This window comes from Anabrus simplex, chromosome 3 (assembly GCF_040414725.1).
Source record: "Anabrus simplex isolate iqAnaSimp1 chromosome 3, ASM4041472v1, whole genome shotgun sequence".
In the NCBI taxonomy this organism is placed as follows: domain Eukaryota; kingdom Metazoa; phylum Arthropoda; class Insecta; order Orthoptera; family Tettigoniidae; genus Anabrus; species Anabrus simplex.
Window position 1 is genome coordinate 232,827,893 of NC_090267.1, and position 17,015 is coordinate 232,844,907.

Below are 17,015 nucleotides of genomic sequence, written 5' to 3' on the forward strand. Positions count from 1 at the left end.
GGGGAGGGGATCAAATGAGGTGGGTAGGGTTGAGGCTCTGGTCATGGGGGATTCTATCGTTAAGACATGTTGGGAAAGTGTGTGGAAGAAAGGGTACCAGGGTAGAGTGTTACCCAGGAATTCAGTTAAGGCAGATGTTGAGGGAAGTAGAAGAGAAGGAGGACGGAAAAGAGAAGGTGGTAGTGTTTCACATTGGTACTAACAACGTAAGACAAGCAGGTATAAGTACCAACATAGTTGGGGATGTGTGCGACCTGGTAAATGCAGCACGGGTGAAGTTTAAGGAAGCGGAGATTGTTATCAGTGGAATACTGTGTAGGAGGGATACTGATTGGAAGGTGATTGGGGATTTCAATGAGACTATGGAGAGGGTATGTGGGAAACTGGGAGTGAGATTTCTAGATACTAATGATTTGGTAGGAGATAGGGATCTGTGCTCAGGTGGCCTTCACTTAAACCGCAGTGGTACTTATAAGTTAGGAAATTTGTTTAGAAGGGTTATAGGGAGGTACGTTCAAGGAAACGGGGTGACCTAGGGAGCGGTGTTAAGGGAACAGGGAACTCGAAATCAAGAAGGGATGACATAAAAATGTTAGTGCTCAACGGTAGAAGTATTGTAAGGAAAGGAATAGAATTAAGTAATTTACTAAATATATACTTACCAGATATTGTAATAGGAGTACAATCATGGCTGAGAAACGATATAATGGATGCAGAAATTTTCTCACGGAACTGGAGGGTGTATCGTAGAGATAGGACAGGAATGGTAGGAGGGGGAGCATTCATTCTTGTGAAAGAAGAATTTGTAAGCTACGAAACAGTTAAAGATGACAAACAGGAAATTCTAGGGGTAAGGCTCATTTCTAAAGATAATAGGTAACTTGATGTCTTTGGAGTGTACAGACCAGGAAAGGGTAGCACAGACGCTGATTCAGAATTATTTGATAAGATAATCAGCTACGTGGGAAATGATAAGGAAAGGAACGTGATTGTAGCAAGTGATCTTAATTTACCAAATGTCAATGCGAACGACAGGAAGCATGACCAACAAATGGCAAATAAGTTACTATGGGAAGGGCATCTGATTCAGAAAGTGATGGATCCAACTAGAGGTAAGAATATTCTGGGTGTGGTGCTGGTAAAACCAGATGAGCTCTATAGAGAAACCGAAGTAATAGATGGTATTAGTGATCACGAAGCTGTTTTTGTGGTAGTTAAAAAGAAGTGTGATGGATGGACGGATGGATGGAGGGATAGATGGAGGGAGGGAGGAAGGGAGGGAGGGATGGAGGGAGGGAAGGACGGATGGATATGAATTTAAAACGATCAGTGGAACCGACCCACAGTGTCTCACATGTACAGATGATGGTGTAAAACAATAGTATTACCAAGGGACTGCTTCTATAGCACGATACTGAATCAATGATGCCTGTAGTCGAAATGAGTCCAAAATTCAAATCATCGACCCCTCATAATGGTACTTATCGCTAGAAAAGTAGAACCATGGTATTTGCCATATTGCAGTACTAACCAACAGTAGTGTAGGCTTGCGGTATTCCACCCATTATGGTACTACTCAAAGGTAATGAAATTCGCACATGTATTACAGACCTACTGTGTTTTGCACATTGCGACACCATTGACAGGCAACGCAAACCAATGGTGTTCATCACCTAAGTGTACTAACCACAGGGACTCGTACTATCCCGTGGTGTTCTTCATATAGTGCGTAGTTTCACGGTTCTAATATAATCATCCCTTGGTTGCCCCCTTTAGTCGCCTGTTATGACAGGCAGGGGATACTGTGGGTGTATTCTTTGTCTGCATCCCCCACCCACAGGGGGTTGTGTGTTTGGTCCACGAGAGGTATTTCATTTCCCTGAAGTCCGCCGGGAAGCCAGTTAGGACCCCCCTATCCGTCACCTGGGACATGCCACATGGGAGTATCACCTCTCTCCCTGCTACACCAGCGTAGTAGGTTCGTGGAAGTGTGAACGAAGATATTAAAATCAGGAGTATTAGGCAGTACCATATGGCTGATAAAACAGGCATGAAGCATTTTTTTAATAAGTAACTATGAACGGTGGAAAACGGTAAACAAAACTGTAAACATACTCTGGGATGGGTTTAAAGCAACTGTTGAGGAATGTGAAAATAGGTTTGTACCTTTAAAGCTGGTAAGGAATGGTAAAGATCTGCTATATTACAACAGAGAAGTAAAGAGACTAAGAAGGAGGTGCAGGCTGGAAAGAAATAGAGTTAGAAATAGCTGTGGAAGTAAAGAGAAATTGAAGGAACTTACTAGGAAATTGAATCTAGCAAAGAAGTCAGCTAAGGATAACATGATGGCAAGCATAATTGGCAGCCGTACAAATTTGAGTGAAAAATGGAGGAGTATGTATAGGCACCTTCTGGCAGAAACAGGTTCCAAAAAGGATATTCCAGGAATCATTAATGAACAAGGGGAGTGTGTATGTGAGGATCTTCAAAAGGCAGAAGTATTCAGTCAGCAGTTTGTAAGGATTGTTGGTTACAAGGATAATGTCCAGATAGAGGTGGTGACTGATACTAAAGAAAGTATTAAAATTTATCTAGGACAGCAATGATATTTACAGTAAGATACAAAAGTTGAAAACTAGAAAAGCAGCTGGAATTGATAAGGTTTCATGGGATATATTAAAGACAATGGGTTGGGATATAGTACCATATCTGAAGTACTCATTTAATTATTGTTTTCATGAAGGAACTATGCCGGCCCCGTGGTGTAGGGGTAGCGTGCCTGCCTCTTACCCGGAGGCCCCGGGTTCGATTCCCGGCAAGGACAGGGATTTTTACCTGGACCTGAGGGCTGGTTCGAGGTCCACTCAGCCTACGTGATTAGAATTGAGGAGCTATCTGACGGTGAGATAGCGGCCCCGGTCTAGAAAGCTAAGAATAACAGCTGAGAGGATTCATCGTGCTGACCACACGACACCTCGTAATCTGCAGGCCTTCGGGCTGAGCAGCGGTCGCTTGGTAGGCCAAGGCCTTTCAAGGGCTGTAGTGCCATGGGGTTGGTTTGGTTTGGTTTGGTTTGAAGGAACTATACCAAATGAATGGAGAGTTGCTATAGTAGCCCCTGTGTATAAAGGAAAGGGTGATAGATATAAAGCTGAAAATTACAGGCCAGTTAGTTTGACATGCATTGCATGTAAGCTTTGGGAAAGCATTCTTTCTGATTATATAAGACATGTTTGCAAAATTAATAACTGGTTTGATAGAAGGTAGTTTGAGTTTAGGAAAGGTTATTCCACTGAAGCTCAACTTGTAGGATTCCAGCAACATATAGCAGATATCCTCGATTCAGGAGGTCAATTGGACTGTTACTTACTCATTTGCTGTATTTATGACTATCTTACTGTATTAGCAGCGTTGGTCTGTCTGAAGTTCCTACTTCTCATGTTGTAACAACGTGATAGAGGAAGAGGGGCATGCTGAGGGAAAGCGGAGGTGGGCGGAGCGTTACAAGTCGATGTTAATGTGGGAGGGGGATTGTTTGGAGGGGCAAGTGCAGGCTTAGTATTCAGTGAGATAAGGGGAGTTTTTGATTCAAAGAATTTAAATATTCGTGGGACTATGTTCTGCTTTGGATTGACTGCTTTTAATAGCTTAGGCGTTAACGTTGATAAGGGACTCTTGACTTCCGTATCATCGTTAAGTTTTCGATCTTTATTAAATGTTTTGTCCAGAAAAATATATATATTCTCTAATTCATTTAGAAGTTTACCTTTGTCTGTATTCCTGATTATTGTGAGATCCTTTTCTATTGATGTAAAACGGTGACCAGTTTCCTTCACGTGCGTGCTTATTGCCAAATATATATTGTGGTTTTCCGCATTGAAGTGTTCCATGTATCTTATAAAGAAGCTTTGTCCAGTCTGTCCAACATATGAAATTCCACACTGGGAACATGTTAACCTGTAGACTCCTGAGCCTGAATATTTATAGTTATTTTATATTTTTTGCTAGTTGCTTTACGTTGCACCGACACAGATAGGTCTTATGGCAACGATGGGACTGGAAAGGTCTGGGAATGGGAAGGAAGCGGCCGTGGCCTTAATTAAGTAACAGCCCCAGCATTTGCCTGGTGTGGAAATGGGAAACCACGGAAAACCATCTTCAGGGCTGCCGTCAGTGGGGTTCGAACCCACTATCTCCCGGATGCGAGCTCACAGCTGCACGCTCCTAACGACATGGCCAACTCGCCCGGTTATTGTTATATTATTATTGATTTTATTATAATTGAAAAATATATTCTGTGTTGTGTTGGTTGTTCTAAAGGATATGTTCATATTATATTTGTTGAAAGTGTTAGCAATTTGGTGGACAACTGGGTTACTTACTATATGTAAAAGTGGTGTATTTAGTTCTTTTAGGTTTGTCTGGTATAAGGTTTGTGGATAACTTGTTTTTAATCTTATGAAGTAAGTGGTTTACCATTTCGATCTTATAACCATTAATTTTGGCAAGATTCCTTATGTAATTTAATTCTGTTTTTAAGCTTGTAGGGGATAATGGATTCTTAAAGCTCTGTATATCAAACTATAAAAAGATGCCTGTTTCTGAGAATTGGGGTGTAGTGAGGAATTATTTATGGTTACGGACGAATGTATAGGCTTTCTATGAATCTGAAACCCAAAGGTGTTATTAGTTCGGGTGACCTTTATGTCTAGGACATTTAAGGAGCCTTTGTCTTCATCTTCCTTAGTGAAATTTACGTTGGGGTTGATATTGAGACAGAGTTAATAAGACAGAGCTTGAGGGATGATCCACCATTCAACACACTGTAAAATACATTAAAATTATAAGAAGACCGGTTTCGACTCTCTTGGAGTCATCTTCAGTTCCTGTTGAAAATTAATTCAGGGGGAATCTGATAACAATCATCATAATAAGAAAATTTAAAGATGATAGCCTGGAAAAACATCAATGGATTGCAAGACATCACTTTGAAATGCAACGCATACATGGCAAGCAGCACTTGGAACTTAATATGTTCCTAGTTCTGGCCTAAACTGTCCTGTGTTCATGGAACATGTAACATTGGAAACACATGCACTGTTGAACAGGTATCACGGACACTTATAAGGATATGAAATCTTGGCTCTCTAAGAGTGTTCCTGGACTTGACAGTTCTGTTTCTGTCTTAAAAAACTGGATAAAATACACACACCTTGAAACAAATGTACAAAGACATGGTTCTGGTCTAGACTGTCGCGCGTTTATAGACACGGAAATACTGGAATTTCTTGCACTGGTTGAAAACACACTTACGATATGAGACATTTGCATCGATATGAAACAATTGGCATTTCAAGTATGTTCCTAGGCTTGACAGACTTGCCTCCAACTAATTAAACTAGTTGAAACATATATACATTAAATGTACAAAGACAAACCACTTGGCATCTAAAAGTTCTTGGTTTGGTTTCAAAAAATTTGTCATGTGTTCGTGGAATGAGAATAGAACCGTTGGTCCTGCTACAATTTATTGGAAATAAATGCACAATCATAGTTGAGAATATACACATTGATTGAAAGTTTATGTACAAATGTGAAACACATGGCACTTTAACGTTCTTGGATATGAGTAGAAATGCTGTTGTGTGTCCGTGCAACTCGGCACAAATCCGTCAAGCGGTCTTGCCACACTCAACTGGAATATGAGACCAAACAAAAACAAAACTTGTTAACCATTATGACCACACAATTACAAGAAATGTTTGGTAATCAGCTGAAATTATACATTGGTTTGAGACGCTTAGTATTACAGAAAGGTCTTGGGTATAATTTAGAATTATTACCGTGTGTTTGTGGAACACAGAATTTGATCGTCGGCCCTGATTTAAACAACCTGATATAAGACAGTTGAAATGAGAATATGTTTGACAATGAGAATATTTAGAACTTGCTGGTTTAGTTTATATGTTCCTGCAGTGTTTTAGGATAGATGGACAAACTTATGAGTAGATTTAAGTTGGTAGAAGAGCTGGGGAAACATCCTTCATTATGGATCATTTGCTGATGCAGTTGTAACCGTCGTCCACTATTGTTGATGTAGAATGGTGATGGTATGGCCTTGGCTTATGAAAACGTGCACTGAAGGTGTCTGAGGAAAAAGAAAGAAAGAAAGAATGAGAAACTGTTGTGTGTGTGTTTGAGTTAAATTGAAATGATATTAGTTTTACTTACTCGCTCACGCTCACCTGCTGTTAGGAGAGTGGGTTGCGATCTGTTCGACTGTGCTTGTGTGAGTGTGTGTGTGGTGCTATTGTTGGCTAGTAGAGGGGGCGGAGAGAGGAGGGGAAGGTGTGTGGCTTGTGTTGGGCTGGTTGAGGAGTGGAGGGGGTATGTGAGAGAGGGGAAGTGCTTTTTGTCGAGCCGTTCTATCTACATATGTCTTGATGATGAGGGGTTGAATGGCCTCGTAAAGGATGTTTGTTTTATCGGTGGATTCGTTCAGGTTATGATTAAAGTGAACTTGTTGGTCTAACGATATGTAAAACATTTCTTTGATATTGAGTAGGGGTCCCTTTTCTATGGTTTCAATAATTTGCAGGTCTTTGTCTATGTTGGAAAATTTATGATTGGGTTCGTGCATGTGTAGACCCATGGCTGAATGTCTGTTATGTTTAACTGCATTGATGTGTTCGGTGTATCTGGTGTTAAAGCTCCGTCCTGTTTGTCCAGTGTAGCTTGCTGCACGAGTTTGGCACTGTAATCTGTAGATGCCTGATTTGTCATATTTGTCCAATTTATTGGTGCCTGGATTGTGGAAATGGGAACAATTGTTATTGGTTGTTTTGAATGCTATTTTTACCCCGTGTTTTAAAAATAGGTTAGTTATTTGATAAACAGGATTGTTGTTGAAGGTAAAAACTGAAAAACTGTCCTTTTGTTTCTTTTCCTTAATGAGAGTAGATTTAGGTTTGTTTTGGATTTTAGATATAAATTGGTCGACGAACCTTTTGTTTTCCCCTTTAGAAAGAGCAATTGTCCTGATGGTGTCTAGTTCTTTTTTAGATTGCAGTGAGATAATGGAATATTAAAAGCCCTGTGGACTAAGCTATAGTAGACTGCTTTTTTATGGGAGCTAGGGTGGATTGAGTGTTGTTTTATGGTGTTGATAGTTTGTGTAGGTTTCCTGTAAATGTCGTAAGTGAGGGAGTGTTGATCTCTTGTGACTGTTAGGTCTAGAAAGTTTAGAGAACGGTTGGACTCTGTTTCTAGTGTGAACTGTATATGGGGGTTCAGATTGTTCAACTCCTCAAGAATGGTTAGGCTGTTGGTGTGTCTACCATCTAAAATTGTGAAGGTGTCATTGACAAACCTGGTCCAGTAAAAAAATGTGTTTTATTTTGCTGATGTGTGTATGTTCTAGGTGGTCTAGGTAAATGTTCTGCCATGATGCCCAATGGCATATGCATATCAAAACCTACGACAGGGTTGATATTATTCAAGCCTTCTAAGACTTCGCTGCTATTGGTGACATTCTTATCAATTATTACGAACGTGTCATCCACGTACCTCAACCATAGACAAATCCCTTTAATATTAGTTCTGATTTTGATGATGATGATGATGATGATGATGATGATGCTTGTTGTTTAAAGGGACCTAACAACGAAGGTCATCGGCCCCAAAGTTCTGATTTTTGTGTGTTCAATCGTGTCCATGTAAATATCACCTAGGATGCCCGTTTTTAGAATTTTATATGACACAAATTTTCTTTTGGACAATATTTTAAATTTGTTTACAATGATTTTAACATGTTTTGTATATGTCATGTCCCAACATCATATTTTATAACTACTATTCCGTAACATTAGTATCATAAGAAATCACAGTTCAATTTTTATAAATTATAAATGTCATTGTCCTCTAAACAATGTTTGTTTTAAGATTAAATTAATATGGCTTGCATTTGCCTGGTGTGAAAATGGGAAACCGAGGAAAACCATCTTCAGGGCTGCTGACAGTGGGGTTCGAACCCTCTATCTCCTGAATACTGGATACTCGCCACACTTAAGCGACTGCAGCTATCGAGCTCGGTAGATACAAAGTCAAGAAAAGATTGTCACAATACATCAACAAGCTTAATAATAACAGCAACAACAAAAATGCCATCAGTGGCATAGAACTTAAGAGACTTAACCCTTTAACGCTCACATTATTTTATGTTTAGTTTGCGTACATGAACAGTTGCTAAATATTTAGACACTTCAATAAAGTTGAATATGCTTGACAGAAGCCATTGATAATGAGCCTTATTGAATTTGGTGGTGTCTGCAGACGTTCAGAGGCTTAATATTTGGCCACTTTCTGTTCTGTGTGTCATTTCCTGCACTGTGCTACCATTTGGGACAAAAGTGGCTAAATATTCAGACACTGAGTTCTTGCATACCTAGCAGTATCACATGTGTATATTCTCAGTTTGTTGCTATATATTAAGTGTTTCTGGAGTGTTTGCTAGATTATATACTGAATTTCATAATTTCATGTAAGTATAATGATTTTTAGCTATTGTTAACAATCCATGTGCAGTTAATAGCTAACAGTGCACATATTTAGCCACCAGCCTATTGTCAGTAGAAATGAACAGTGGCTAAATATTTAGCCACCAGGTTCTGAAGTTCGTTTCAAAGGGTTTTATGAAAAAACAATATCAAATCAAATGACATCCAACTAACAGCTACCCTGCTACAAATAAAGTTCTTCTAATAAAAAATAAAATTTAATCACTCAGGGAAAATTCAAGTGGCTAAATATTTAGCCACTGACCTATAAAGGGTTAGACAAAATTAAGGATAACAACTTACTAGTAACGAAGGCAGATAAAGGTAATACCACCGTTATTACTGGCAAAAATGAGTACATAACTAAAACCAAACAATGCTTTCTTGACAGCACTTTTCAAATTAAACAAAAAGACCCAATCACCAACATTCAGAAAAATCTTAAAACACTACTAAAAAACACCCACTTCCTTTTAAACAAGAAACCTCAAAACAGACCATAATGAATCCCAGACTGCCTACAGCCAAAGCATATCCTAAAATTCACAAGGAAAACGTTCCCATGAGGTGCATCATAAATTTCAGATCAAGTCCAAAATATAAATTATCACAGATTATTCAAACATTCCTTAAGAAGCATTAAGTATTTTTAGCTAAGAAAGCAATACAAAACTCAATACAATTTTACAAAATCACAAAAGAATTGAAAATTGAGCAACACCACAGTCAAGTATCATATGACATTAATATGTACCCTAACATACCCATACAAAAAACAATAAAACTAATAGAAGCCAGTCTTAAAAATCATAGCAGCCCAAGAATTCTAGAAATAGAAGAATTCATGAATCTGCTTGAATTTTCCCTTAATAACAATTATTTCAGATTCCATGACACTATCTATAAACAACAGGGCCTCCCTATGGGATCACCGGCAACAGGAATATTGGCTGAGATATATATATAGACCATCTAGAATATTCCGAAATCAGTAAAATCCAGAATATTTTCTTTTGGTGTAGGTTCGTGGACGACATTCTTGTTGTTGTAGACCGTAGATTTACAGATGAAAAAACTTACTAGAACAGATAAACAGACTGGACCCATCATTAAATTTACAATGGAACCCGAAAGAGATCACACTTTAATTTACTTAGACACACGAGGGTCATCTGGAAAGTAGTACCCGTTAACGCCGCATGAAGCGCTGACGACTCGGGTAGCCGCTGGGCAAGGTCAGATCGCGTCAGTGGCTTGTCTGCCTGCTCTGTGCGAAGTTGCGTGATGCTAGGATTGCCTTTGTTGAGTCTGTGATCATTTAAAATGTTTAAACAAATTGAGAACCCTGCCAGTTGTGAAGTGAGGGCCGTGATTAAATTTTTTAATGCACGAAACATTCGACCTTGTGATATTCATCGCCAATTAACGGAGGTGTATGGAGACAATGTGATGGACGAGTCGTCTGTTCGGCGCTAATGTTGCAACTTCAAACTGGGGAGGGGGGAATGCACACGACGAGTAGCGTTCAGAGAGACCATCTGTCATTACAGACCAACTGCTGAGCGCAGTACACAAATGCGTGAGGAACGATCTCCGCGTCACAACTGATGAATTATTTAAAAATCTGTCCACCGGGCGAGTTGGTTGTGTGGTTAGAAGCGCGCAGCTGTGAGCTTGCATCCGGGAGATAGTGGGTTCGAACCCCACTGTCGGCAGCCCTGAAGATGGTTTTCCGTGGTTTCCCATTTTCACACCAGGCAAATGCTGGGGCTGTTCCTCAATTAAGGCCATGGCCACTTCCTTCCCATTCCTAGGCCTTTGCTATCCCTTCGTCACCATAAGACCTATCTGGGTCGGTGTGACGTAAAACAAATAGCAAAAAAAAAAAAAATTTAAATCTGTGCAAGGTGGGTCCCTCGCATGCCTACACAGTAGCACAAAACGAAGCGTATGGCTGCAGCACTGACGTTTCTGGGACGTTATTCCGATGAAGGAGACTCTTTCCTGACTCGCATCATTACTGGGGACAAAACATGGGTTTGTTATGCATCACCTGAGAGTAAACGACAGTCAATGGAGTGGCATAATGCTCATTCACCAACCAAACCAAAAAAATTCAAGACAGTTCTGTCCACCAGGAAACTCATGGCAACCGTTTTCTGGGATCGCTGAGGTGTACTGCTCATTGATTTTATGGCCCGTGGAGACAATTAATGCTAATGCATATCGTGAAACATTAAAGAAATTACGGCAGGCAATACAAAATCGACGGGGAGGTCTATTGTTTACAGGCGTCATTCTCCTTCACGACAATGCCAGGCCTCCTTCAGCTGAGATAATACAACTTTTGCAGCAATTCAAGTGGTAAACCTTCGACCATCCCCCATATAGCCCGGACTTGGCCCCTACGGATTTTCATCTTCTTACGAAGCTTAAAGACTTTCTGGCGGGAAAAAGATTTGACAGCGATGAAGAACTTAAACGAGCCGTGACTACGTATCTCAATACGCTGGCGGCGGAGGACTATGACGCTGGAATACAAAAACTCGTCCCACATTATGACAAAAGAATAAATTTGCTTGGAGATTATGTGGAGAAGTAGTGTAAAATATGCTCTTTCCAATAAAAATGTGTACATTTGTTAATATTTACTCTTGTGTCTTTATTGCGCAAACGGGTACAACTTTCAAGATGGCCTTTGTATCTATCACCAAGCAAGAAGATCACCTAACATACAGAATATACAGGAAACCTACTCATACATCTAACACAATAAAGCAAGATTCCATTCATCCCAACGCTCATAAGAAATCAGCCTACTATAGTATGATATATAGAGCATTTAACATAACATTATCTCACAAAGATCTAAAAAAAAAAAAAAAAAAAAAAAAAAAAAAAAAAAAAAAAAAAAAAAAAAAAAAAAAAGAATGAAACCTTATCCACCTAACAGCTAAGGAAAATGGATATAATAAAGACATGATAAACAAAATCATCCGAAAAATAAAACACCAGCCGAAATTGAAACTAATCAAAGAAAACAAATCAAAGAAAGACTACGTGATTTTTACCTTTAACAACACCAATATTCACCCCATAACTAACATCTTTAATGATGAAATTTAAGAATAGGCTATAAAACCTCATGCAATAATGCCACAATCCTGCACAACATTAAACCATTTAACAAAAATAATAAGTACAGTCATTCAGGTGTATACGAATAAAATGTAATAATTGCGAAGCCAGTTATATCGGGCGTACTGGCAAGAGCTTTTTTACCCAATATAATGAACATGTTAACGCTATAAAACATAACCATTTCTCATCTACAGGACAACACATAGACGATAATAATAATAATAATAATAATAATAATAATAATAATAATAATAATAATAATAATAATAATAATAATAATAATAATAATAATGAACTTTCCAATATTGAAAACAGCATGGAAATACTAAGCATATACTCCCTGCACAATATATTGGAAGAACTCTATATCAATATGGATCAATATGCTAATCCAAATTTTAATCTGAACGAGATCACAGAAAAAGCAAACATCCTTTTTAATGCTGCCATCCCACCTTTAAAAAACATTTATTTAAAGAAATTCAACAAACAAAAGCGAAAACACACAAATGAACCTCCAATAGACACGCTCCGCCCTACCCCAGCTCCTCCCCAAGTCCGTCTCCTTGGCCCCACGACTTCCCCCTTCCAATGCCGCAATAGCTAGTCCTCGGCACACACGAAGCAGTGCACGGCGTACTCCTGACTAGCGCACAAGGACAGGCTAAGCCAACAGTAACACACACACACACACACACACACATTGATTTTTAAAACATGATTCATAGACATTCTTTATTAGTAAAATTATTTTCTCTTTTACCACCCATAGGGAACCTGAAACCTGGTGGGTGTGCTATTTACCAACTGATGAGCCCAACTTAGCACACTGGGGCGAAATGCTGGCAACCAGGAATGAGTTAGCTGGAAAATTTATAATGTCCAATAACAGACCATTTATACTGGTATTATAAATTTACTCATTCGGTACAAATATTTCAGGTTTTCTATGGGAATCAACATCTGTATCACCATAGTACTGTTCATTAAAAGTGAGAAAATGTGCAGTTTTTCATTTGATTGAGTATTTTATATGACAACATTGCTTTTAATCGCTACATTCCTTCTCCTCCTCCTCCTCCTCCACAAATAATAATATTTGTCCAAATTCCAATCAGTTCATTACATCTCCTTCCCATTTCATACCCCCCCTCCTTGACCCTCATGAATGACCTTGCTGGCCTTAAGTCGAATGATCCACATCCTGCCTTGTTCTTGATGAAGAGGACTCTATGCTTTTTTCACAAGATGTTATGCTGTTCGACAGGAAGTGTAACTGAAAAGCTTAATCTAGGCATCCTAGACATAACAGTGAATAATGCTTGCATTATTTACAATAATGTTTTGACATTTACAGAATATAACTACTTTTCAATATCGACAGATGGTTGCTAGAAGACTTATTGGGGAGTACACTACTGTAGTCAAAAGAGATCACTTCCACAACCATCTATTCCAAAAAAGAGAAATACATGTGACTCAGGGAAAAAAGAGCATGTTAATAACAAAAGGACCAGTCTGACATAGAAGTGTGTAATGTGCATTTGTGTTTTACTAATGATGGGAACTGCTTTGAAGCATTTCATGCATAACACTGATTTTGAATATCCTTCATCTGAAGAAGTCATACAAACATACCACCTTGGTATTTGATGGACAAGATGTACAACTGTACTTCAAGTAAAATATGTATGTACTACGATGCAGATACTTCGCTCTCTTTAAGTCAATCCAAATATCTAATCCTTAATATCTTTTAAAATATGACTTATGGAACAACAGCATAGGGTAGCCTCACAATGTTCTATTCATAAATGTAGTTGACATTAAAAAATAATGTGGACCATAGGTACAAATACGGAATGTCCTAAACAATGCTATAACAATAGCAATAATAATAATAATAATAATAATAATAATAATAATAATAATAATAATAATAATAATAATAATAATAATACATCAATATTTATCCCACACTTGACTTATTTGGGCATCAGTATTGGTGTCTCTCTTGACTACAATAAACTGTCCTGATTCCAATTTTTCCTTTACTTCCTTAATCTTGTTCAGTGTCTTCTGTCCACACTCGCAACCCACAAAATATGGATTGAATATATTTGTTTTTCACTTACAAAATAAAACTTCCCTCTATTTCACCACAGCAGTTAAGAGGAGCAATACTACCAGGAGTTGTATGTATTGTCTGGCTTGAAGAGTGGTTGGCATAGTTGCAGCAACAGGTAATACTGCCTCCCGTCCATGAAGGATGGTGGTGATTTTTGTCTTGATGATGATGATGATGCTTGTTATTTAAAGGGGCCCAACATCTAAGGTCATTGGCCCCTAAATTTTTGTTTTGTTTTAAGAGGTGGTACAACTAGGTAATCATACTCTTGAACAAATGAAATGGAAACAATGAATTAACATAAAATAATTTATTCTACATGGAGTGAAAGTAACTGCTGGTTGCCAAATGAGGGGAGACAAGCAGGAATAAAGCAAAAAAAGTACACTCCTGAGTATTATCCAGAATAGCGTATTAATTGGAATAGTTTTATCAGGGTTTTACTATACTCAAAGCTCTTCCACAGCATAGAAAATGGCAGCCTGGAAACACCTCATAATGCAATGAGCAACTGTGGCATGTAATGCAAAAAATATTAAGAACAACATTGTTCTTGGGATTCTCACACAAATTTTCCTCCAGTAGGATCATCAGCGAATGAAAGTCCCTTATATTTCTAAAAGATTTCAGTTAAAAGGAAGGATTTTAATGCAACTCGAATGTTCTTGGTTGCCCAATTATTAACTTAACGTGTGAATAGAAAAATTAAAAAAAAACAACAGAATTTCCCAGTGCCCACTCATGGGAAATGATCACAGGTCAAAGAGTTAAGATCTCAAATCACTTTCATAGAACTATACTAAAGAGTAACTCATGTTTTCTCTTCCATTTCTGAAAGATGCAACAGTTAGATTAATAAAAAATACCTTGACAAAAATTAGAACAAACAGCAATTAAAAGAGAAAAAAAAAATCACCTAATAGCAAGATGCACAAGGGTATGTCCAGCATCGAATGCTGATGGGCGGTTGAGTATTGCAATCTCACTGGGAGTAAGCTGTCGAGCTGGATCTCCACCTGACGATAAGTAAGCCTCTACAGGATTTGGATCTCCTTCAAGAACACCAAGGCATGCATTGAGCCATGCCCAATCTGCTTCACGCATTCGTTGACGTATTTGCTTCAGGCGGCGTTCATACTCACAGTTATTTGGGGAGTTAGCTCTCTCTCGTTCTAACCGCCTCAGGTTCACTTTACTGAAACACAAACAGTACATGAAAGTGGCAAAATTACGGCATGAGTTAAACCTGCATATACTGTAAGTGGAAACAGTCAATAACTTATGACAATTGGATTCTTCCTTAGAGACAATGACATATGAATGACACACAAGTATTCTATTTGGCAACAAATTCATAACTTTCCTTTCCAAAACACAACAAAACCTCATTAAAACAGATCAACTGGGACTTGAGCCAATCTGGGATAAAAATCCAGGTTAACGAGAGAATGTGGGAAAGATCAATAAAAGATAATATACATTTTTTAAAATTTGAAAAACATGGCACTACAGCCCTAATGGGCCTTGGCCTACCAAGTGATCGTTGCTCAGTCTGAAGGCCTGCAGATTACAAGGTAACAGTGGTCAGCACGACAGATCCTCTCAGCCATTATTCTTGGGTTTCTAAACCAGGGTCATTCACCATTAGATAGCTCCTCAAGTGTAATAATGTAGGCTGAGTGAACCACGAAACAGCCCTCAGATCCAGGCAAAAGACCCTAACCTGGCCAGGAATCGAACCCAGGGCCTCCAGATGAGAAGCAGGCATGCTACCCCTAACCCTTAGGGCTGGCAGGCGATATACATACTTACAATTTTCTATATATTGAACATAACAGGTTTGAAACATATTTACAAATTATAAGCACGCTATCACAATAAACATATGTAGCCAACAGCAAAGCCTACTTCTTGGAAAAGTAACTTGTAAGCTTCTGCTGTGTCAGTTTGGAGTACCACTTGCAAGCATGATTGTATGCACTAATTAAATAATTCTGCCTGTAATTCTCATACAAAATGCGTTTATATATTCTGAAATGTTTCTTTGTAAATTTTAGCTTTCTCTCTCATAATTGTGCAAGGCTTCTCAAACTTCATATGTATATTAATTTTTTTTTTATCTGTTCCTCTAAATTGGTCTGGGTTATCCAAAGATCCAAGATAAAGGAGGACAACTTAATGAGGTTCTACTGTAAGGATCTGCTGACTTTCTTGGTCATCACAGCCAGAAACTCTGATGGTTCATATGATTGTGTGGCAGCAGTTTGCACTGCTCATTAGCATAACTGCCTTATAACAGAGAAAGTGGTAAGACGTTAATAACGTGAAAGTGTCAATTTATCAAGATGTGATCATTTAATTCTTGTCTTGTCATTATTCTAAAATTCTGTAAAATCGCCATTGCAAAAACTAAGGAACATTCAAGGACATTTTCGAAGAAGTCAGGGAATCATTGGTTTTGTGAATTTATATAAAAATATTAATAAGATTTTCAGGACTTATAAGAAAGACAATTATAATTATTTAATCGTTATGATTGTTGGTAGAAAAAATTATTATTTTGGTATTTGAGATCTCCTGTAGTTGTGCTTGTCGTAACTTGCAATCTGTTAAACAACCTTTTGTATCACCCTGTATTTGCCACGTAGAGGCTTTGATAACAAAATCGCTGCGTTTTGCAATCGAAACCTCTAGAATTTGTCTATATTTGGTAATTTGTTTTAATTGGTCAGAGTAATGACCTTCTTCATTGGCAAAAATTTTGTGTCGAATGGTAGTAAGCAGACTGGGATCCGTACATGACGTTGTAGGGAAAAAGATGAGCGAGCGGTTACCCTTCAGTCCACATTTACTAACAAATAAGGAAATTTTAACATAGTTTAATAAGAGCAATTTAAAATAAAGGAACATGATCAATAAAGAAAAACAAAGGGGAAACGAACCATGAGGTTCCTATCTATGGTTCTTCAGAAAAACAAAATTGTATATTACAAGTTCATCTCCACAAAAATCTGTCTAGGGACAAACAGTAAAATATTAAGATTACATTTAAGACAATGAGATCAACTTCTGCAATTAAAATTTACAAGGAAAGTTTAACAGGGAAATATAAAATCAATTACAACAGTTTTACAAGGAAAATAGAAAAGGAGATTTACAGTCTATTACATTTAATTTACAAGGGAAATTGA

General features: G+C 38.1%; 1 protein-coding gene across 2 annotated transcripts in view; it reads right to left on the reverse strand.

Annotated features, from left to right (window-relative positions):
- The window catches only part of trbd (trabid), a 221,841-nt gene that overhangs the window by 142,816 nt on the left and 62,010 nt on the right, over positions 1-17,015 (reverse strand). For both annotated transcript variants that reach the window (XM_067142911.2, XM_067142910.2), the window contains exon 3: positions 14,741-15,019. In XM_067142911.2, the coding sequence (XP_066999012.1) occupies positions 14,741-15,019 (279 nt within the window). The remainder of the gene's footprint in view (positions 1-14,740; positions 15,020-17,015) is intronic.